Source organism: Cherax quadricarinatus, unplaced genomic scaffold (genome assembly GCF_038502225.1).
Source record: "Cherax quadricarinatus isolate ZL_2023a unplaced genomic scaffold, ASM3850222v1 Contig762, whole genome shotgun sequence".
Lineage (NCBI taxonomy): Eukaryota > Metazoa > Arthropoda > Malacostraca > Decapoda > Parastacidae > Cherax > Cherax quadricarinatus.
Window position 1 is genome coordinate 31,239 of NW_027195788.1, and position 25,224 is coordinate 56,462.

At 41.6% G+C, this 25,224-nt stretch overlaps 1 protein-coding gene across 1 annotated transcript; it reads left to right on the forward strand.

Moving 5' to 3' along the window:
* Positions 1–6,147: 6,147 nt before the first annotated feature.
* On the forward strand, positions 6,148–21,483 carry LOC138851481 (uncharacterized). Its single transcript, XM_070080652.1, has 2 exons — positions 6,148–6,363; positions 21,204–21,483. The coding sequence occupies exons 1-2, from the start codon at positions 6,199–6,201 to the stop codon at positions 21,384–21,386; spliced, it is 348 nt and encodes a 115-aa protein (XP_069936753.1). The 5' UTR covers positions 6,148–6,198; the 3' UTR covers positions 21,387–21,483.
* Positions 21,484–25,224: the final 3,741 nt, after the last annotated feature.

Below are 25,224 nucleotides of genomic sequence, written 5' to 3' on the forward strand. Positions count from 1 at the left end.
TCTTCTCACCAACAAATCAAGAGTGTCCTATGACAGTTCCCTTGATATAATAAAGAGCTCAATGAAACAAATTGTCACTGGAAAATCTCGGGTCCCTAGAGTCTAATCCTCCAAAGTGTTTCAAGCTGACAAAAAAAAAAAAAATAGGTGGCAGAATTAAATATTATATCCTGCCTGACTTGACTTACAATAAATTGAGACTATAACAATCACCAAATCTTTTAAATACCTGTACTGTAGTCCTACCATAGAGAATGATTACTCATGGCTGGTGGTAACCGTCTGTGGTATGCGGCGTTGAAGTTCCAATGGTAGATTCGAGATGGAGTTGAATCTTGATTCAGTAGAGTTGATCCTGGCAAGGTCGCCACTTGTGAAGGCTTACTCAGCCCTGTAACAACTTCAGACAGTATTACCAAGGCTGGCTCCTCCTCAGGAAAATTAATGAATAGAAAAAGAAATAATAACAGACAAACATAAACACTTTATTATTTAGAAAATATAAAATATAAAACACTTAAATATGAAATATTAATCCTACATTAAAGAAAATGAAAAATGAAAAATATAAAATAACTGAATTCAACGCTAATATATATACTTGGGTGTCTGGTGTTGGTGACACGTGTTGTTGAAATCGTAGCCGTTGCTGATGATGGGGGGGGGGGTCGCAGGTGTTGGTGACAACCCACTGGCTAGTTCTTCACAGAGTATAGCCGTGAGTATTCTATCCCGATGACAGGAAAGCAGGTTCTTTACCGCTGCAATGATGAGGGGTTACGTCCTGCAATTTCATACAGGTGCACAGGTAATTAAATCCAAAATGGGACGTCTCAGGACGTTAGTCCGTCTCCATCAGTTCTTCTCGTTGATTGACAGGTGACCCTCTCTGTCATCCAAGAGTAGTGTTGGGAGCTGTGAGTCGAGTGATTTACTGTGTGACCAGAGCCCCACACGTCACCTTTCGGGGGGGGGGGGGAAGAGGGAGGGGAAGTGATAGTGGGAGCTAGACTGACACTACCTTAACAAGCAGCCGGCAGTCAAACTATCACTTTCGGGGAGGGGGAAAAAAAGGCGGGAATAGTGGGAGCTTGACTTACCCTACCTTAACAAGTAGCCGGCAATGAAACTATTGTTACTATATACTCCCTCGCTACTCCTATCTATTGAACTTTTCCCTCACAGTGCAGTATGGCAGGTTGGTTTAAGAGTTATATTCAGTGTTAGGCTTTTTACTTTGACGACTCGTACAATTAGCTGCAGTGTGACCTCGGTAACCACAGTTATAGCTAATTCTAGTACTATAGTTACTGAATGCACTACCAGCACTACGAGCACAGTAACTTCTCGTTACACTGGCCTTGGACAACTGACGTGACTAACTTTTATCAGGACCTTTCGTTGTTACACAAACAAAGGGGAAGGGTGCTGAAGGATTCATGGAATTAGTTAATGTAGGATTGACGGACGGGAAAGTACCAGGAGCACACATGGCACATGCATGAACAAGGACTGCTAGCAATTCCATATTCACAGTTGGAGCATTTGAGTTATAAGCATATAAGGAAGCAGGCTGCATTAATTCCTTGAGAGCACCAAAAGCTGCCAATATACCAGATTCTGCAGTTGCATGTTTACACTCTTCAGATGAAGATTGTGCTGCTTTAATGAATGATGATAAAAGTTTCGATAATCGAATCGCAAAGTCATTTGATGATTCACCTGACATAGGTGTTGCAATCACTATTTCCTTAAGGGTGATATACGGATCAGAATCTGTCACTGGCGCAAGAAAAGAATGGATCAAATTCTCATACTCTAACCACTTAGTAAAAGTCTCGGAGTCACGCACGGTAAGAAGGTTAACGATGTTTACAGCAGAATAAGAACTAGCAAGACTTCCTAGCTCTAGAACGGATGACAATAAACCATGCTTCAAGATTATTTAGCTTGCCATCGAATAAATGCAAAGCATCTAGAGAGTCACGTGAAAAACTAAATTGTCTTGGAGTCAGATGTGGTCTATCAGTCGGTAAGGGACCATTAGGATTTTGCACAGGTACAACAATGGCCTGACCGACGTTATTCACTGAGGCATTGATGGCATTGCTCAAAGATAGTTCAGACATGATTTCTGAGAACTTATACGAAGACAATGAAAGCAAAGAATAATGAAAGAAAAGTGTATGACACAAAGTTTACTTAAATTGAAATTAAAGATGCTTAACTAACTCTGCATAAATAAAAAATATAAGACACACTGAATGAGAAAAAAAAAACTCACTGAAATTTTCTTGGTAAAGATACTGTAACTTTTTTTTTTTTTAATTAATTTCAAAAGTGAGTTAACTTTACTCTCAATTCAATAAAGGGAATTTGCTAATAAAATTGTAGAGCAAGGAAAAAATAATAAAATAAAATCAATAAATTGTATGCAAATGCAAATATGCTGAGAAAATAATTTTTCTAAAGATAACACGAAAACAAAAAATATTATGCAATGATGAACGCAAAATAAAATAATATGATGAAAAACAAGACAGTCAATTAGTAATATATTGAAAACATTGCACTGGATTATCTTATGAAAATACTTATTAATTACTGAAAAAAACAGAACACAGAAATAACAGAGTACAAATGCAGGACAAACAAATTGCACAATTAAAATAATTAGTCAATGTATCAATAAAAATTGCACACACAGAAAAATATAACTTAGAAAGATAATAAAACATCAAGAAATAACTTGTTTGAACATTTAAGTGTTAATCTCAAGTAAGCAAAACAAATTACTTAAAAAAGAGCAATGATAATACTTAAGGAATTATACTAAGAGTGAATTTGTTCAAAGAATTATCAGTGATACAAGATACAGAACTGGGAATTAAACACTTACAAAGCTGCAGATAAAACATCAATGTTCACTCACTACACTTATTGTGTAAGTTTTCACGGACTGTGGTCTTGCTTTGAAAAAAAAATTAGTTAATTGTCATGCTTGGCATACAAGAAATGGCACTACGGCTGCCAAAGTTGAAACAAATGAGACACTGCATATATAAAATATTTAACACAAAAATAATGGTACACAGGATGAAAATGGTAATTTAGCAGATTAGAGAAAGAGTAATTAATGAAACAAATCACAGAATTAGCAGAGAAACACAGGAAAATGCAATGAAAATATGTCAAAACACAAGAAAAATAATAGTACATAATAATGAAATAAGATAGATTTCATAACACTTAAAGAACACAAATGGTAAACATATACAGTTCACAAGGAGTGAATGATTGATAAATTAAAAAAAAATACTCCACACAACAGACAAATAATAATAAAACGTGTACAAGAGAAAATATTACTTTAGGTTGGAGAGAATTGGAAATAATAACAAACATATAAAAAATTCAACTAAAAAATGAACGATAATACGGCAGTGGGAAATATTTTGAGATCAACGAGTCACATGTAACACGCGGAAGTTAAGAACAAAAATGTACACTAGGACACAAGAGTCTCTAACAACAAAAAATCACTGTACATATGGGAAATGTCTCGACACACGTAAATGTATATATAAAGGTGTCTTGACACACTCACACGTAGTGACCAGTGAAGAGGCAGGGCTAGGAACTATGGATCGACTCCTGCAGCCACAATTAGGTGAGTACAATTAGGTAGTACACACACACACACACACACACACACACACACACACACACAAACACACACACACACACACACACACACACACACACACACACACACACACACAATTGTTCAAGACTGTACAACGTGTACGTCAGGCTAATACTGGAATACGCAGCACCAGTTTGGAACCCGCTCCTGGTCAAGGACATCAAGAAATTAGAGAAAGGTTAGCAACAAGACTAGTCCCGAAGCTAAGGGGAATGTCCTAGGAGAAGTGGTTAAGGGAAATCGACCTGACAACAATGGAGGACAGGAAAGACAGGGACAACATGATAACGACTTATAAAATACTGAGAGGAGGTGTGACTAAGAAGGTGGATAGGGACAGGTTGTTTGATAGATGGGACACAGCATCAAGGTGTTACAATTAGAAGTTGAAAACTCAGATGAGCCACATGATGTGAGAACTTTTTCTCAGTCATACAGTTGTCAGGAAGTGAAACAGTCTGGAGAGTGATGTAGTGGAGGCAGGGTCCATACATAGCTTTAAGAAGAGGTATGGTAAAGCTCTAGACCAGAGAGATTGGACCTAGTAGGGACCAGTGAAGAGGCGGGGCCAGGAGCTATGAATCGACGCATGCAGTCACATTTAGGTGAGAATTAGGCGAGTACACACACACACACACACACACGAGCTATGAATCGACCCCTACAACTACAAATAAATGAGTACATACACACCCACACACATGTTCATTCTGTGACAGGCATTTCGCGTTTCGTCTACTAAAATCCTCTGTACAGTACATATTCAATCACTGCTTTTTCTTATCATTATCCTGTTAAGAAGAGTATTCTTGTTAATCTCGGTGCTCCTCGCAGCTGTGATTTTCAATTTCTCGACTATGAAATTAAAACAGTTATCAGGCCATTCTTGCGTCTAAACTGCCCTACCAGTTTCATAAACTCTGCCTACTCCTATGCTAAACGAGTTTCTTTTCTCCTAAACCCATTACTTCAGCAAATCCCTCGTGTACTTTGCCTTCCATATATTTCTGTTTCAATATCTTATTAACATCCACCCTCCTCTCGATATCAAGCTTGCATTTCACCAGACTAATATACTTCTTAACAGTCTAGTTCATACCACGGTTAATGGTATTTTCTGTGTCTGTTTCATTTCCTGCTTCAGCTACCACCTTCAATACCTTGGTGAAAATGGCTGCTCTCTTAATGATAGCCTTATAGAACACAAAACAGTGTTCACTTTACTGACACTAACAACGTTCTTTACTCTCATGGTACAGCTCATAATAATCCATATACTAAATAGTAAACCTATCTACTCTTTTAGCCTTTTATAGACGTCGTCTTGTTCAGTCGGCCTTATTCACATTCCAAACACGAATAATAGTTCCTGTTAATTTTCAATAGATACATATTTTTCTCAATTATTTTGTTAGATGTTTTAATATTCAGAACACTTATGACTTAAACTGACCTTTGCCTTCTCTCCCTCTGCGAGGTTATGGCACAATAACTTGCTATCAACATCACCTACCAGGATAAACACCAACAAACCTGATGTGCTTAAATACATATTTGCAAAGGAATAGGAAGAAGAGGCAAGAGGAGCACATTTTATTTTAAATACTGAGGTGACACTTCACTCAAAGCTGACATTTCTCCCAGCTAGGTGATACCTAACTCAGTCAGGCAAAATACGCTGTAGGAGACCTACTGGTAAATGTACCCAATTTCAATGACGTCTACTTGTCCGCACTTTTAATAATAATGGTAAAGGTTGTCCAATACGATGGTAAATTGCAGATAATTCAAACCTCTAAATAGATAAGCAAGAAAATCGTGTATAGGCAATTCAAATTAAACATATCAGGCTATAAGCTAATAAAAAAGAAAAAAGGAACATTGCAGTAGGCTCACTCCATGAATGTGGCTCCAAAATCCTTTCCACACACACATTTATTCGAGAGGAGTTGGAAATGAATGATTGCCCAGGGCAACTGGTGTCAATTGCTGGCTGGGCAAACACTGTAAGGAAAATGCAGTAACATTCATAGACAACTGGGTCATCTTCTATGGCAGAAATGACATGTATGCCAGGCATGGGGTTCACTTATCTAGGTTTCTGGTGGGACCACTATTTAAAAAATAAATAGTGGTCCCATTAATGGAAGTAGGTCAGGCCTCGGATTTAGCGAAGAAGTTGCAGAAGATGTATCGATCTGCAGCTGTTGAAGACGTTGTCAGAAGTCAGTTGGGTGATAAATGAGATACATATATTCATCAAAGACACATGTTGAAGAACAAGCTTTTATTGACATAAAGCTTCACTCGTGTGACTTGATAAAGCTCTTCACGGAACGAAGCATAGTCTCAAGAAAAAAATATTTTTCTACGTGTGTTTTATCCGAACTTAAATTTTCAGCTAGGCTTCTGTTCATTCAAAAGCATTTCTGTAGACTTGTAATTTGATCTTTCTCGTGCCTGCAGGGAAGGAGCGAGACTACTTCGTATCCATGCATCAGGAAGTGGGCACGGAGAACAGCGTACCCTGCCTGCGTGTGAACCACTACCCGCCCGTCCTTTCTACACTGCCCGAGGGCACCACTACCCGCTTCAGTGCCCACACTGACTACACCACCTTCACATTCATCTTTCAGGATGACATGGGTGGCCTTCAGGTAGTCTCATGGATTAGAAAATATTGTCCACCGTGTCGGTACTCTGTACCCATCCATATACTTTGTTTTTATATGCAACTAATTTTATGTTGTTACATAACATGTTTATGCTCTACCAGGAAGCATTAGTTTTCAAGTAGACCAAACATAGAACAGGAAAATTATCATAACATTTCGATTCGTCCTGGATTATGATTCAAGTTATGATAAAGCGAGAAATTTGCTGAGTAGACCGAGAGACAGGTTGAGAAGTAGGGCAAAATTTGTAACTCATTTGTTTACCGTCCGATTTTCTCCAGTTTTGGTGCACAAGACAAAGTGTTTTCACTCTTTCTTGAAAATATTTATCAAAAATATACCTCAAACAACAACTGAGAAAAGACTGATTTACTGAAAATGCCCTTGTGCCCAAATTTATTCTTATATGGGACTACGTAAGGTTGTTTGGACACTTGGTGCCGAGAGAACAATGCTAATACTTATTTTCCCTATGACCTTTTCTCTAAATAACTTATCCTTATTTCACAAAAAAATAAAGTTTGTTAGTTCCTGGAATATTGCAAAAAAATCTGTCCTTTACTCCCACATAACTCCCAAAGTATTTGGAATATTTCCAAAAATTTCTTATTGGAAATTAGAGAAATCATTATTCTACAATTTCTGTGAATATTATTCCATTTAATTAAGTAATAAAGGAAGAATTATGGACTTTAGGTGAATAAGTTACTTGCGAGATATCGGCCGGGAGCGCCGGCCGGCCCCCGTCTCAAAAAAAAAAAAAAAAAAAATCGCGAAAATCGCGTTTGTTTGGGTGTATTTCTTAGTAAACTGATGTTCTAGTGTAGTTATCCTCTTCAAAACACCGTTTTCTCTTACTCAGAGACCAAAGAATACGACATGGAGAGGAGTAGCTCAATAATATCGAAATATTCCAAATAGTCTCGCCATATTATGGCCTATTTTATTCAGTCTAGAGTATATAACATGTTTGTATGTTATTTATAGTGTTTATTATATCATATTAGATCAATTCTGATAGACAAATAAGCCATAGAGTTGATATGTAAGCGTAATAATGAAGTGATTTCTCCTGGCACTCTCTGGAGCGGGAACACTGCCGAGCGTTCCCATATGGTTCCTGGTTGTCTCTAAGTCTACGGATAAGCTCCGCCTACTGTTTTATGATGCCAAATAGTCAGTTATTATATTAGAAAGAATAATGCAAGAAAAAGCGATAAAAAACAAGGAAAAAACTCCAAAAAATATACGGGCCGTGAGCAGACTCGCTACCAATATCACCGTCACCATACCTGATATAAATGACTATAATTTCTTGTAGAAACGTCGTAGAACATTCATTCTGGTACCATTGTGTTGCCAAAGAGTTAAGCTATTTTTCGGTATATATAACTCAATTTCCATAATTTTTTGATTTTTGGGTGAGCGCGCGTGGTAATTTGCCCTACTTCCGTCATTATATCCCATTTATACAGTCCACATAATTTTAATGTAAATATTAATACCAGAATTACTGGTTGTGTTTATTAAATTTAAAGTTATTATTTATAGGTCCAGAGTAACTTGTGGGATTGTATGAGGGTAATGGGTGTCGCAGAGAGACATTCGTCTTGTGACTTAGTGTGTCTCAAAATATTCCTACATGCCTCAGAGTTGTAGCAATTGGCAAGAAATAGTTATCTTTGTTGCATTTATTAAATTACTGGAATGAATATAATGAGGCTCATGCAGGTAATTTAATCCTCCACAAGTATGTATAACATAGTTATGGAATGACAATGACGCTCAATTTTTTTTTACCCTGGTTCATATGTTCTGGGATGATATGTGTTAATTACAGGTGAACATTTTCTTGTTTCAAGAATATATAGAAGCTTTTACTCAACAAACATCATTTGGCAATGACATGGGCTTTGAATATTTACGATAAAAATACAAAATGCCCATCATGACCTCAGTAGCGGGGCTTCAATTAAATGATAACAGTTTAAACAATTATACACTAAAATATGTCCCTCTCACACCCACTAGGAGGGTGAGTCATGTATTTTCTCTGATCAAACCTGATTACCTCCCATCCTCTATGAGTTCTATGAACCCTACGGGTTCAAGGATGTCTTATGAACGTAATATTTAAAAGTGTTAATCTCTCTATGCAACTTCACTGAAAGTTTGCATTAAACCATGTTTCGAACATTCAGAGTTCTTTCTTAGTATTCAGGTAGCTGTAAACCATACCCCCGGCCGGGATTGAACCCGCGGTCATAGAGTCTCAAAACTCCAGCCCGTCGCGTTAGCCACTAGACCAGCTAGCCACAATAAGATTCATCCAACTAGGTATATTTCTACACCATAGGAAAGTTAGCACAGGCACCTCTGTGACCACAAATGGAGATTCGTCTGTAAAAACTTGCATTTGTGGTCACAGAGGTGCCTGTGCTAACTTTCCTATGGTGTAGAAATATCTAGCTGGTCTAGTGGCTAGCGCGACGGGCTGCAGTTTTGAGACTCTATGACCGCGGGTTCAATCCCGGCTGGGGGTATGGTTTATTTGCAATCGTGTCATTACGATTTCTTAAGTCATATGAATGACTCAGTTTCATCCAAGGGTGCACTACTATTATTAATCAAAAAGAAGTGCTAAACCACAAGGGCTATACGGCGCTGCAGGGCAGGGAAGGAAGCGAGGGTATTGGGCGGCAAAAGGGGGGAGGGATGATTAGGTTACAGAAAACAGCGGGGCAGGGGATAGTGCAGGGGTAGAGGGTAGCAAGAGATTGAGGTAGAAAGGGCGAGAGGAGTGCCAAAGGTATCATCATCAGAGTTTGTGAAGTAAGTCATTTGTTGTCAAAAAGTCAATGAGAGAGTCTGGATGAAAGGTAGGTCCATCAGCAAGAAGGGAAGGTAAAGAGAGAGCAGCGGAGCGAAGACGACGTTGGAGGTAAATTCTGCATGCTCGTTGATAAAGTGGGCAGTCTAACAGAATGTGGCTGACTGATAATGGAACCTGACAATTCTCACAGAGAGGAGCAGGGTGCCTCTCCATGAGATATCCATGAGTAAGACGAGTATGGCCAATGCGAAGACGGGAGAGAGTAGTCTCCCAACCTCGACACTGGTGACAAGAAGACGGCCAGTAACCTATACTCGGTTTAATAGATTGAAGTTTGTTACCGAGCAGAGTAGACCAACGTTGTTGCCAACGGGTGTGAAGGTGGGTAGCTATTGCAGCAAAATAGTCCGTAAATGGAACACCTCTATATGAAACTGGTAGGTCATGTACTGCTGACCGTGCAGCAGTGTCTGCCTGTTCATTGCCCTGTACGTCAACATGACCAGGGACCCAACAAAAAACAATATCTTTATGCTTGGTAGAGATGCGGCGTAGCCAAAGTTGGATACGGAGGACTAAGGGGTGAGGTGTATCAAATTTCTGTATAGCCTGTAAAGCACTAAGGGAGTCTGAGACAACCACAAATGATGACACAGGCATAGATGCAATACGGATAAGTGCTGCAAGAATGGCATACAATTCAGCAGTAAAAATACTAGCCGAAGATAGTAAATGCCCTCGTATGACGCTGTCCGGAAACACTGCTGCGAATCCTATGCCGTCAGAAGACTTAGAGCCATCTGTGTACACTGCAATGGCATGAGAATGAGAGTGGAAGTGGTCAAGAAAAAGAGAGCGGGAAGCTACCATAGACAGTTGGGCTTTCGAGCAAGGGAGTGAGAAAGAACAGACTCGAACAGCTGGAACTTCCCAGGGGGGTAGGGAAAAGTGAGATGCTACATGAACATAGAAAGGTGGTAATTGAAGAGAAGACAAGAGCGAATGTAGGCGAAGAGAGAAGGGACGGAGCAAACAGGGGCGGCGAACAAATAAAGAATGTCTACTAATATCGGTGACCATTCTATAAATGGAAGGATTGCGGAGATCATGAGAGCGTACATAGTAGCGAAGGCAATGGGCATCACGGCGATCGGATAAGGATGGAACGTTCACTTCTGCATAGAGGCTCTCAACAGGGGAAGAGCGAAAAGCACCAAGGCATAAACGTAATCCTTGGTGATGAATGGGGTTAAGGCTAGAGAGAGTAGCAGGAGAGGCAGCTGAATAGATCTGGTCACCATAATCAAGTTTCGATAAAATGAGGGTGGAATGTAGGCGAAGGAGAGTTCGACGATCAGCTCCCCATGAAAGATGAGCAAGGGTTTTAAGAAGGTTCAGCCGGCTGTGACAAGTTGCCTTCAGAGAGGTAATGTGAGGTTTCCAGGATAACCTACGGTCAAAGAGGAGGCCTAGAAACCTGACTGTATCACGTTCAGGGATACGGGAGCCATAGAGGTACAAAGGATGATCGGAGATGACAGAGCGTCTAGTGAAAGTAATTTGGTGAGTTTTGGTACTGGAAAATTTAAACCCATGTGTGGTGGCCCAATTGGAAACACGGTCGACCGCATGCTGGAGAGAAACTGTAATGAGGTGACAGTCAGCGCCTGCACAGGCAATAGCGAAGTCATCAACATAGAGTGATGACCAAATATTGGATGGAAGACTAGAGGCCAAATCATTTATAGCAAGGAGAAAAAGTGTTGTGCTCAGAACACATCCCTGGGGGACACCTTCAGCTTGGATAAAGTCCGGGGAGAGCACATTATTAACCCGAACACGGAAATGTCTGTCAGTTAAAAAGTTCTTAAGGAAGGATGGTAGATTGCCTCGAAGGCCTAAGGAGTGGGCTTGGGCCAAAATATTATACCTCCAAGTTGTGTCATATGCCTTCTCAAGGTCAAAAAATATGGCAATAACTGAGTGGTTATTCGCAAAGGCATTACGAACATACGTATCCAAGCGTAGTAAGGGGTCTATGGTAGAACGGCCCTTACGAAAGCCATATTGACGAGTGGAGAGACTGTTGTGTGTCTCTAAATACCACACTAAACGTCTATTTACCAGGCATTCCATCACTTTGCAAACTGCACTGGTAAGAGCAATGGGACGATAGTGGGAGGCTTCATGTCCCGTAGTACCTGGTTTGCGGAAAGGGAGAACAATGGCAGATTTCCACAGCTGTGGAAGAACTCCTTGTGACCAAATAAGATTGAAAAGGCGTAATAGGACTGCAAGGGCTGACTGATGTAAATGTTGTAGCATACGAATATGAATGTCGTCGGGCCCAGCTGCCGATGATCGGCAAGCTGAGAGTGTTGCCTCCAGTTCCTGAAGTGTAAAAGGCACATTATACTGTTCTTCTCTGAGAGAAGAAAAGTCCAAGGGTGCTAACTCTCTGGCAGACTTTGAGGAAAGAAACGAGGGGCATAGATGGAGCCCCTGAGAAATATGGACCAGATGATTGCCAATTTCATTGGCAACATCTAGTGGGTTTGCTATATCAACACCGGCAACCCGCAGAACAGGAGCCGGGTCAGGAGAATATTTACCACTCAGTTTTCGTACTTTTTTCCAGACTGCACTCATAGAGGAAGCAGAGGTGATGGTGGAGACAATCTCGCCAGCAAGTGCGTTTAGCGTCACGGATGACACGGCGAGCGATCGCACGCTTCTGCTTAAAATCAAGAAGTCTCTCCGTGGTTCTATTGTACCGGTACCTGCCCCACGCAGCGCGTTTCAAACGTACTGCACGAGCACAAGCAGGAGACCACCAAGGCACGCATTTCTGAGAATGCCTGCCCGAAGTTTGGGGTATAGAATGAGAAGCTGCGGTTAAAACGGAGGACGAGAAGAGGTGTAAAAGCTCATCAATGGAGGACGAAGAAGGAACCTCACTAAAAACAGTTAGTTGTGAGTAAAGGTTCCAATTTGCCTGATCAAATTGCCAGCGTGGGTTACGAAGAGGTGGTGAATATGAAGGGGAAGTAAGAATGATTGGGAAATGATCGCTGTCATGTAAATCCGGGAGAACAGACCAGGTGAAGTCTAATGCGGCGGAGGAAGAGCAGACTGAGAGATCGATGCAAGAGAGAGTATGAGTACGAGGATCAAAATGGGTGCGAGGACCTGTATTTAAAACATGGAGGGGGTGGGTAGCAAGAAAAGCCTCTAACTGAATGCCACGGGAATCACAATGAGACACCCCCCCCCAGAGGAAATGATGGGCATTAAAATCGCCAAGTAACAGAAGTGGTGGCAGTAATGACGAAACAAGAAAGGCAATATCCGGGATTGATAATGCCCGAGAACAGAGTGTATACCAAAGAACAGAGTGTATACCACCTAAGCAAGTGGATATGGGCTGCTGTGTAATCCAGCGAAGTACGAACAAATAACCGACTATACGGAATACCAGTGCGTAGAAGAAGGGCACTTTCATTAAAGGTCCTATCAGGAAAAGTATCTGAAGAATACAATAAATTATAGCCTGAGATGGGATAGATAACAGCAGAGTGTAATTTTGGTTCCTGTAAGCAAACACCAACAGGGGAAAACTGGGAGAGCAACATCTGAAGCTAACCCCGATTACCCATGAGGCCGCGTATATTCCACTGTAAATAGGCCATGATTGGCAGCGATAAAGATACCTGAAGTTCGCAGGTAAGGGTACCTACAGACTAGAGGGGTTAGAAAAGTCCACATGTGGTGGTAAAGGAAAACGTTCAAGCAGCGAAGGAACGGTGCACTGTGAAGAAAGGAGTTGTGCAGATGGAGAAGAGGAAAGAGAAGGAACAGAGGGTGGATCAGTGTCCATTGATGGTTTGGTCTCTGCAATATATTCAGAGATTGCTTCAAGTGTTTCGGAGTTCAGAGACGTCGTATGGGAGACAATATTGGAGATGGAAGGAGGAGGAGTTTGAGTAAAGATTGGAACTCTAATGGACTGTACCAAGGTAGGGAAGGGGGGGGGCGAAAGGGTGGAGGGAACTGGAGAAGTGTGGGAGGGGACAGAAGAGGCAGAAACCTGGGAGGTGGCAGAAGAGGAAGAAACTTGGGAGGGGACAGGGGAGGAAGGCACAGTACGAGGAGGAGGATGAACCTCCACACTTGTAACAGAGCCAGTGAAAGGGGAAGACCCAGGTACAGAGACCGGGAAGGTAAAATGTGGAGGTGGATGAAGGGAAGGAGGGGTTAAAGGAGATTTTTTGGACCTCTGAGAAGTAGAGGGACGATTGGGAGGAGGTGTCGTACGAGGTCTTGTCGATACCGGGGTTTGTGAGGGAGAACACGAAGAAGTGAGGACAGACTGAGGTGTTGAAGTAGGGACGTCTGAGCCCAGGACAGCAAAAGAATTAGATACAGGAGTGACTATGGGACTGGCAACCGCAGAGGAGGCTGCAGAAGATGGGACCCCAGAAGTGGGGGGACGTTTTGAAACACGAGAATAAGAAACACGGGGTAGTCTCCCTTGGAGGCGGAGATGAGAAACTGCCATAGCATAAGGGAGACCTTCTGCCTCTTTGAGGCAACGAATTTCCCGCTCATTTAAGTAGACCTGGCAACGGCGAGAGTACGAAGGGTGAGCCTCATGACAATTAAGGCAAGAGGGAGGTCGACTGCAAGACGTATTAGAATGGTCATCGGCACCACAGACTGGGCATTCGGCTATAGATCTGCAATATTTTGCTGGGTGGCCAAATCACCAGCAATTCCTACACTGTTGCGGTGTAGGGATCACCTTCCGAACTTGTAACCGATGTCCTGCTACATAAACAGAGGATGGGAGTTCACGGCTGTGAAAAGTTAAACGAGCCATATTGGAAGGGAATCGTCTTTGCACGCGGGCAGGAAGAGCATAAGTGTCTACCGTGAGAATTGGGAGATCTTGGAGTTCCAGCTATTCGAGAATGTCATTGCCACATGTCTGGAAATTCTGTTGGACTATGGTATTGGGCAGAATAACAGTACCACTACAAGAATTGAGGGAATGATGTTTTTCGATAGTGATAGGGATAGTATCGATATGTGAAAGAAGAGAAAGATCATGAGCTTAGGTAGAATTCTGGACTGTGATGATGCATGTACCACTCTTAAGAGCATGAAAGGAAATATCTCTACCAACGTGGCATAGGAGCGCTTTGCCAATACTATGGCCAGAAAGATAGGCAGTAGAAGAAGTTGGTCTTAAAGTAAAGAATTTAGTCCATTGTGTGGTCCGAAACTGAGCGTGGAGAGGGAGTGCATGACGTGTCGGTCTTTTCCGAGTAGAATGGAAAGGTAACGAAGTAACATCATCAGGAGATTGTCGTTGGCGTTTAGAAGTGGGACCAGAGTTGGTCCGATGCGGGACGGGCTGGCGATTCGAAAATTGCCGCACCATAGAGGGAGAGGCAGGAAGCATAGTCAAAGGACAGCGAAGGCCAGACAAATCGAAGGAGTCAGTCAAAGCCCCGGCACCTGAAGCGGGTGAGGAAACAGCACCAGCAAGAGGTATAGGGGCCTTAGGAGTGTCTAAAGAGTGGCCAAAAGATGAAGCGAGGTCAGAACAGGGTGCGGTAGCAATAAGGGGCTCGGGGGTAGCGGGGTCATGGATTTGGGACTCCATGGTTAGGTTACTTCTTTCTTTTTGTTTTTAAGAAAAAAAAAGAAAGAAAATAAAAATTAAAAAAAAAAAAAAAAGGGGGGGACCGGGGAGGGATTATTCCTAGGAGGAATGAAAGGGCCAGAAATCTCCCTCCTCGCCCAAGAGGACCTCAACACTGCAAGTAGCGCAGATGCAGCATGAAACCCGTGCCATACCCTACCCTTCATGCCAGTAAACCAGCAATTTGGGATAGCAACCTCACATCTGCCGAGCTACCTCGGTGGACAAAAGAGAGGGCGGCCGGATATCCGCCACAAAGCATACCTCCTTCGGCCACCACCCCCGGAATCCGAAAGGTGGCTTCCAGAGATACACCCATCGCCCGAAAGACACCCAAAGCCACCCTCCGGGATACCGGAGAGGGATCGGGACATCCCCAGGCGATCCAGATTCCACGGCAAACTACGCCACCGCCAAGAACCTCAACGGAATGGGATGGACCCCGGTACTCTTCCCCCTACCTATGAACTAGTGTGCCTGTGGGAAAAATCCCAAAGGCCAAAAAGAGGAATGGCAAAAGGGAGGGGTGGGAAGGAGGAGGAGGAAAGGAAAAGGGGAGGATGGGATAGGGAAGGGGGGATTGGGGGTAATTAGGTTCGGTCTGAGAAAGGAGACCAACAGGTCTAAATCCTCAGACCAAGAGCCTCTTCACCATGCCAAGGAGCCCCCCTCTCAATCTTATCTAAGTTTATACATCATTAGCTAAGTTCTACATTATTTAACTTATAAGTGCTAGGGTTATGAACACTCCCGAGCTTCAGAACCTTGCATTTATCTACACTGAACTGCATCTGCTACTTTTCTGACCAGGTATTAAGTTTGTCTAAATCTTTCTGAAGTTACCTGATATCTACGTTTGAATCAATTATCCTACCTATCTTTGTGTCATCGGCGAATTTGCTCATATCACTAGTAACACCCTCATCAAGATCATTGATATATATTATAAAACAACAACAGGCCCAAGACTGATCCCTTTGGAACGCCACTTGTTACAGATCCCCACTCGGATTTAACCCCATTTATGGACACTCTCTGCTTTCTGTCTGTGAGCCATGACTTGATCCATGAGAGAAGTTTTCCCCCAGTGCCATGAGCTGCCACTTTCTTTAACAGTCTCTGGTGCGGTACTCTACCAAAAACCTTACTAAAATCTAAATAAACAATATCAAATTCTTTATCGTGATCAACAGCCTCAAAAGCTTTACTGAAGAAAGTTAATAAATTAGACAAGAACGGCCTCTCGTGAATCCGTGCTGAGTATCATTAATCAGATTATGCTTAACCAGATAGCTTCTTCTAATCTCAGTTATAATTGACTCTAGCAATTTGCCTACAATTGAGGTCAGGCTTATTGGGCGGTAATTTGACGGTAACGACTTGTCTCCTGCTTTAAAAATAGGAATTACATTAGCCATCTTCCACATATCAGACACTACACCTGTTTGAAGAGATAAATTAAAAATATTAGTTAATGGTTCACAGAGTTCCATTTTGCATTCCTTAAGAACCCTTGAAAAAGCCTCATCAGGACCCGGCGATTAATATTGTTTCAGTCGGTCTGTTTGTTTCATAACCATTTCACTAGTGACTGTGATGTTACATAATTTATCTTCTTCTAGCCCACTATAAAAATTAATTACTGGGATGTTGTTAGTGTCTTCCTGTGTAAAAACTGAGAGAAAAAAATTATTTAAAATCAAGCACATTTCATTCTCTTTGTCAGTAAGATGCCCATAGTTATTTTTAAGGGGACCTATCTTATCTCTAACTTTTGTTTAACACCTGGAAAAAACTTTTTGGGTTAGTTTTCGAATCCCTAGCAACTTTAATTTCATACTCCCGTTAATCTTTTCTTATCCCCTTTTTAACCTCCCTCTTAATGTCAATATATTGATTCATAAGATGGCCCTCACCTCTTTTGATACGCCTATAGATTCCTTTCTTCTGCCCTAAAAGATATTTCAGCCTATTATTCATCCATTTTGGGTCATTTTTATTCGATCTAATTTCTTTATACGGGATAAATGTACTTATTGATAGCTCACTTCGTTACCCCAATCAATAGATAAGTGTTCTCTAAGCCTATTGTAATATGCTAAGCGAAAATCTGGGACCGTTACTGAATTATTCCTACTGTCATATTTCCATTCTATGCTAAAGGTAACTGATTTGTGATCGCTTGTGCCAAGTTCCTCTGCAACTTTTAAATTATTAACAAGAGTTTCCTTGTTTGCCAGAATCAAATCAAGCAGGTTATTACCCCTTGTAGGTTCTGTCACAAACTGCTTCAAAAAACAATCCTGAACTACTTCTGAGAAGTCGCTTGATTCTAAATTCCCAGTCAAGAATTTCCAATCAATCTGACTAAAGTTAAAGTCCCCTAGAATTACTATATTATCGTGCCTTGTGGCCTTAACAATTTCCTCCCATAGTAATCTCCCCTGGTCCCTATCTAAGTTTGGGGGACGGTAAATCACTCCTAAAATCAATTTTTCATGCCCCTCTGAAAATTCTATCCAGACAGACTGTATGTATTGCTTCAGACTTAATACCAGTTTTTATGCAACAGTTCAAGTGATCTCGGACATACAGTGTCACCCCAGCCCCCTTACCGATATTTCTATCTACCTGGAACAATTTAAAACCCTGAATGTGACATTACGAAGTTATGTCCCGACTTTTGGAATTAAACCATGTCTCAGTGATGGCAAATACATCAATGTTACCTGCACTAGCAACTAATCTCAACTCGTCCATCTTATTCCTGGAACTACGGCTATTAGCATAATATATTTTTAAAGACCCTCCTTTCTCTTTACCCTTCCTGCTCATTTCTGTTTTTCCACTAAACCTATTACTGTCCTTGTCACCTAGTGATACTGGCTTTCCAATATCCACCTCATTCTGCCTATTACTAGTTTCCCTAGAACTCATAATATTATTACACCTCGACTTCACTGTATTCCCGCCAAAACCCATACCACTAACTATTACTAGTTTAAAGTCCTAACAGCTCCCTCCACTGCCGTTGCCAGTGCCCCCACCCCAGACCTAGATAAGTGAACCCCATCCCTGGCATACATGTCATTTCTGCCATAGAAAAGGTCCCAGTTGTCAATGAATGTTTCTGCATTTTCCTTACAATATTTGTCTAGCAAGCAATTAACACTAATTGCCCTGGACAACCATTCGTTTCCAACTCCTCTCCTTGGCAAAATACCACATATGACAGGGTTCCCACCCTTCTTACTAATTATCTCTATTGCTGACCTATACATGCTAATCAGGTCCTCACTCCTATGTCTGCCAACATCGTTGCCTCCTGCACTGAGGAAGAGAATAGGATTACTCCCATTACCTTTCATGATGTCGTCCAGACGGCTAACAATATCCCCCATCCCAGCCCCAGGAAAACATACCCTCTGCCTCCTCTTCCTGTCCTCAAGTCAAAAGGCACTATCCATAAACTTAACCTGTCTCCAACTAAAACAATGTTCTTACCTTCACTTGTAGAATTCGTCGTGACGTTCTCGATGGTCTTCGCTGGATTTTCAAGGGATGTCTCACTCACGTCTGCCAATGCTTCCTTGGTGCTTGTTGTGACGTTCCCAGTAGACAACCCACATTCGTCAGGTAGTACCGAAAATGGGTTGGAAATTTCCACAATAGTCTTCTGGTTCTTTGTTGTTTTTGCCTTTCCAACAGTCTTCTAGATCCTCAGTTTGTTTCCATGTTGCCCGGCCACTGACCAGGTTCCACTCTTAACCTGAGGACTCACAACAGGAGGATTACTACGAATCTTCTTGTTCTCCTCCGTTAATCGCCGTATCTCCAGCTTAGCAACCCTAAGCTGCTGGTAGAGTTGCTCAAGAGAGGACATCTTGGTTCAGATTCACAGAGAGCACACAGGTCACCAGTGAGCTAAGTACAGGTCACACAACATCCTAAGTACAGGTCAACTTCACATCATCCGCAAACAGGGACACTTCGGAGTCTATTCCTTCCATCATGTCGTTCACAAATACCAGAAACAGCACCGGTCTATGACTGATCCCTGTGGCACTCCACTCGTTACAGACACCCACTCCGATACCTCGTCACGAACCATGATTCTGTTGTCTTCCTGAAAGGTATTCCCTGATCCACTATAGTGCCTTCCCTGTTATCCTTGCCTGGTCCTCCAGCTTTTGTACTAATTTCTTGTGTGGAACTGTGTCAAACGCCTTCTTACAATCCTAGAAGTTGCAATCTACCCACCCTTCTCTCTCTCTCTCTTGTCTTACTGCCGTCACCCTGTCATAGAACTCCAGTAGGTTTGTGGCGCAGGATTTCCCATGCGTGCGTGTGTTTATGTGTGTGTGTGTGTTTGTGTGTGTGTGTGTGTGTGTGTGTGTGTGTGTGTGTGTGTGTGTGTGTGATGTGTGTGTGTGTGCTCACCTAATTGTACTCACCTAATTGTGGTTGTAGGGGTCGATTCATAGTTCCTGGTCCCTCCTCTTCACTGGCCGCCAATAGGCCCACTTGCTCCACGAGCTTTATCATACCTCTCCTTAAAGCTGTGTATGGTACCTGCCTCCACTACCTCACTTTCCAAACTTTTCCACTTCCTGACAACTCTACGACTGATGAAGTACTTCCTAACATCCCTGTGAGTCATCTGAGTTTTCAACTTCTAATTGTGACCCTTTGTTGCTGTGCCCCATCTCTGGAACATCCTGTTTTGCCCACCTTGTCGACTTCTCCCAGTATTTTAATAGTCATAATCATGTCCTCTATGTCTCTCCTGCCCTCCAGTGTCGACAGTTCGAGTTCCCTTAACCTCTTCTCGTAGGATATCCCCCTTAGCTCCGGGACCAGTCTCTAGAAACCTTTGCACTTTGTCTAGTTTCCTGAAGTGCTTGACTAGACATGGGTTCCAAACTAGAGCTGCATACTCCAATATGGGCCTGAAGTACACGGTGTACAGGGACCGGAACGATTCCTTACTGAGATGCCGAAATACTAATCTTAGGTTCGTTAGTCGTTCATATGCTGCTGCAGTTATTTGATTGATGTGCACCTCAGGAGATGTGTTTGGCATTATGTGCACTCCAAGATCCTTTTCCTTGAATGAGGTTTATAGTCTTTGGACCCCTTGACTGTATTCTATCTGTGATCTTCTTTGCCTTTCCCCGATCTTCATGATTTTACACTTGGTTGGGTTGAACTCCAGGAGCCAGTTACTGGACGAGGCCTGCAGCCTGTCCAGATCATTTTGTAGTCTTCACTTGCCCTTCTCTGACTGAATTCTCCTCATTATCTTCACATCCTCTACAAACAGGGACACTTCTGAGTATTTTTTTCGTCATGTCGTTCGCATATACCAGAAACAGCACTGGTCCTAAAACTGATCCCTGTGAAACCCCGCTCTTCTAAGACGCCCACTCTGACACCTCATTACGTACCATGACTCGCTGATACCTTCCCGTCAGGTATTCTCTGATCCATTGCAGTGCCCTTCCCACTATACTTGCCTGGTTCTTCAGCTTTTGCACTAATCTCATGTGTGGAACTGTGTCAAAAGCCTTCTCACAGTCCACGAAAATGCAGTCTACCCAGCTCCCCTTCTCTCTTCCCTTACTGCTGTCACGTTGTCATAGAACTCTAGTAGGTTTGTGACTCAGGATTTCCTATCTCTGATTCTGTGCTAGTTGTCGTTTATAAGCTCATTCCTTTCTAGGTCGTCCACCACTCTTCTGATAATCTTCTCCATGACTTTGCATACTTTACATGCCAGTGACACTGGTCTGTAGTTTAATGCTACATGTCTGTCTCATTTTTTTTTAAATTTGGACTACATTTAATGAGTAGTCGCCCTGTCTCGATAGATGTGTTGAAGATTGTTGTTAGTGGTACACAGAGCGCCTTTGTTCCCTCTCTCAGGACCCATGGAGAGATGTCACCGAGTCCCATCGCTTTTTATATATCTAGTTCTCTTAGCACTCTCTTGTGAATGTGTGTGTGTGGGGGGCACTCGCATGTCAGCCTGAACATAAGAAAGAAAACAGCATTTAATAAAGCTGTTAATTTTTATTACTTTCTCAGTGTATAATAAATTTATTGCAAGCTCATCTTGAGCCAAAACACACGAGCCTAAAACACTTAAATAATTTTCTATTTAGACAAACAAAAAAGTTTACTTCAGTTTAAACCATTTTCTTGAAAATATCCATTTAACGATTCTTATGGTAATGAAGTTAGGTCTTTTTACTAATGTTTTTTCTTCATTTTTGTTAGTAGGTTCACCAAGTGGTGATTCCTGCCGAGGAGATACAACGAAAGGCGCCTCTCACCTCCGTCGCTTACTTCGTCCACGCTGATGGCCACATCCCCATAAGGCCCAGGGAATCTTCCACTGAAGAGCCTCCCACAGTGCTGGAATACGCTTGCAGCAGGCTGGCTAGGGCTTATACTCACGAATAACGACTTTACGCTTGCAGCAAGCCATCCCAGTAATCATTGCCACTTGAATCATACTGTGAAGGTCGTGTTTATTACCACTTGACCAGTCTCCATCCTTTACTACCATCATCTTACCAGACTGTGTTCTGATTAGAGTGTCCAGAATAAATGTGTGAAATTTCTGATTTAGGCGTTAATTATTTTGAGTCCAAATCAGCAGTCACTTTATCCAACATCATCGAGTCTACTTCCACACCAAGTTTTTTTTTTCTAATATTCATTATGAATAAATGCAACAAATTATGTTTTCAAAAATCTGTTTGCAAAAATATTTTTTTTTAGTTAATAATGTTTTTGGTTCCAGCTTAACACTTAGACACTATATCTAACCCACCTACAGTGAGACAATAAAAAAAATTGTAACTTGACAGATTAAGTATTCATGAAAAGATATCTTTAAGATGCTGTCTGAGAGTTGTTTTTCTCTTGTTTCTTCCTAAAACTTCTCGATTTTATTTCGCTCATAACTCGAGAACGCCTTCAAATTTTCAACACTTTTGTAAGGTAACCGGAACCAATTGTACTTTTTATCAGTTGTAATGTTGATGTTCAGTGTATCCAAAATTGTAGAATCCATTCCAGCATACTGGAATGCCTCGGAAACCCTCTGAGGTGTACTTTGAAACCCTTGAAACAGGTGCCAAAAAAAAAAAAAAAAAAAAGACGCCAGGGTACAAAATTCACTTGTGAAGCTGCGGATTAGGCTATTTTATGTGTAAAATAGTGTATTTTTTTGGTTAATGGCTGAAGCATCTTAGGGCCAGGATAGTACCTAATATGTTTAGTTTCCATTAAGGTAAATATGATGATGCGATGGAATCCGCGCCATAACTGGAGGATGACTCATCTGAATGGTTTCTATTTTCACTACTGATGTAATTATTTTTCATCCTTTTTTTTTTTTTTGCCTTTTTATCATTCCTTTTTCACAATTTCTGTTGTAATTATCTTCACACCAGCCCTAGATTAGTCAACCCCATCCCTGGCATACATGTCATTTCTGTCATAGAAGAGGTCCCAATTGCTTATAAATATACTTCTATGTTCTCACAGTGCTTGTCCAGCCAACAGTGTACACTGGTTGCCCTGGATAACCATTCATTTCCATCTCCTCTCCCTTGCAAAATGCCATATATTACAGGGTGCCTTCCCTTCTTTCTAATTACGTCTATCATTGACCATAATCTGTTAATCAGGTCCTCCTACACATTCCAATTTCGTTGCCCCCAGCACTGAGACAGATAACAGGAATGTTCCTAATACCACTCTTGACACTGTCAAGACAACTAACAATATACAGTAAAACCTCGGTTGTTGAACGACAAGTTGTCGAACAAATCGATTTTCGAGCCGATTTGTTCGATTTGGTTTTCATACGTGGTCTTGGTTGTCGACCAAGAACGCTTGGATCACGTGATCACCAGAGTCCATAGCATGGGTCTCAATCAGTGTAGCAACTAATGCATGTGCATGCAGTCTAAAGGGGACAAGACAATAGAGATCATCCAGACCATGGGAACGAAAAGAGGGGAGCCGAAACCTCTACAGAGAAGATTTTTTTACTGCCAGGAAGGAAAAAAGACTGGTAACAAATGACAGAAATCCTACACCAACTGAAAACAACAGATATTAATGCCAGCAAACAAAGCCCCTCTAAATTCCAACAATTTAACTACATTTATCTTTGCCATCAACAAACAAAATGCCTTACATCAAGAAACTGCTTATGGATGCAAATGTGAAGTACACAGACTTTGTGAAAGCCATCGAAAGTGCAACCACTTGGTAATAGTGCACAAAATGCGTGATAAAAGAATAACAGGAAAAGCTGGTAGATGGATCTATAACTTTCTGACAAACAAAACACAATGAGTAATAGTAAACAGAATAAAGTCTGAGGCGACTACAGTGGAAAGCTCTTTTCCACAAGGTACAGTACTCGCTCTCATCCTGTTCCTTATCCTCATATCAGACATAGAGATGTAAGCCATAGCTTCGTGTCTTCTTTTGCGGATGACACCCGAACTTCCATGACATCGTCCTCCATCGAAGACACTGAAAGACACCAAGCGGACATTAACCAAATCTTTAAATGGGCAGCAGAAAACAATATGAAGTTCAATGAGGACAAATTTCAACTACTCAGATATGGAAAACTTGAGGAAATGGAAACTTTATCAGGTTATAAAACAAATCTCAGAAAGAACTTAAAGCATTATTGAAAGTGAAAAAAAAATACTTCTCTTATGCCAAACCTAAGATGAAAACAACTTCCAGTATTGGACCCCTGCTTAGACGACATTGGATCTACACAGATGATAGCAAAGAAGTGAAATACTAAAGTCCCAATACGATTCAGGGATTTAGCGAGCCGTTAAACAGACTAAGGAATGACAAACTAAATAAGTTTTATGACGACAGATTCCCGAAATTTCGTCATTTCAAGAATCTCTGACATTATCTTAACACCATAAGACTTAAAAAGGGCAATTAATGACAAGCCCATGCACTCTGCCCCCGACCCGGACTCGTGGAACTGTGTTCATCAACAACTGCAAGAAGTCCCTGTCAGGGGCCTTCATCATTCTATGGAGAGGGAGCATGCACACTGGAGTCGTCCCACAGTCACTAAAAAATACAGACATAGTCCCACTCCACAAAGGTGGGAGTAAGGCAATTGCAAAGAACTACAGACCGATAGCGCTAACATACCACATCATAAAAATCTTTGAAAGGATTCTAAGAAGCAAGATCTACAACCACTTAACTACCCAGCAATTACACAACCCAGGACACCACGGGTTTAGAGCAGGTCGCTCCTGATTGTTCCAGCTACTGGACCACTATGGCAAGAACCTGGATGCATTAGAGGATAAACAAAGTGTAGATGTAGTATAAACAGACTGCGAAAACCTTCGACAAATGCGACCGCGGTGTAATAGCGCACAAAATGTGTGATAAAGGAATAGCAGGAAAAGTTGGTAGATGGATTTATAACTTCCTAATAAATAGAACACAAAGAGTAATAATAAACAGAGTATAGCCTGAGGTGGCTACAGTTTAAAGCTCTGTTCCACAAGGTACAGCACTCGCTCCCATCCTGTTCCTCATCATCATATCTGACATAGACAGAGATGTAAACCAAAGCTCCGTGTCTTCCTTTGCGGATGACACCCGAATTACCATGACATTGTCCTCCATCGAACACATTTCCAGACTCCAAATAGACATCAACCAAATCTTTAAATGGGCATCAGAAAGCAATATGAAGTTCAGTGAAATTTCAGCTACTCAGATATGAAAAACTTGAGGAAATTAAAACTTTATTGGGTATTCAACAAATTCTAACCACTCAGTTGAGCGAAAAACTAATGTGAAGGACCTGGGAGTGATAGCGTCAGAGGATAGCACCTTAAAAGACCACAACAATATATCTACCTCATCTGCTAGAAAAATAATAAGATGGATAATGAGAACCTTCAAAACTAGGGACACCAAGCCCATGATGATTCTCTTCAAACCGCCTGTTCTCTCTAGGCTGGAATACTGCTGAAGACTGACTGCCCCCTTCAAGGCAGGCGATATTGCTGACCTGGAGAATTTACAGAGAACTTTAACGGCACACATACGTACGATAAAGCACCTAAATTACTGGGAACGGTTGAAGTCCCTTGATTTGTATTCCCTGGAATGCAAGAAAGAAAGAAACATGATAATATGCACTTGGAAATTCCTAGAGGGATTGGTACAAAACTTGCACACGAAAATCACTCCCTATGAAAGCAAAAGACTCGGCAGG

What these genes read in the sequence shown, in the direction of transcription:
- LOC138851481 (XM_070080652.1), top strand. Translation starts at nt 6,199, where the DNA reads ATGCATCAGGAAGTGGGCACGGAGAACAGCGTACCCTGCCTGCGTGTG. An exon ending in ATGACATGGGTGGCCTTCAG is followed by an intron (nt 6,364 to 21,203) that starts GTAGTCTCATGG and finishes TTTTGTTAGTAG; the next exon opens with GTTCACCAAGTGGTGATTCC.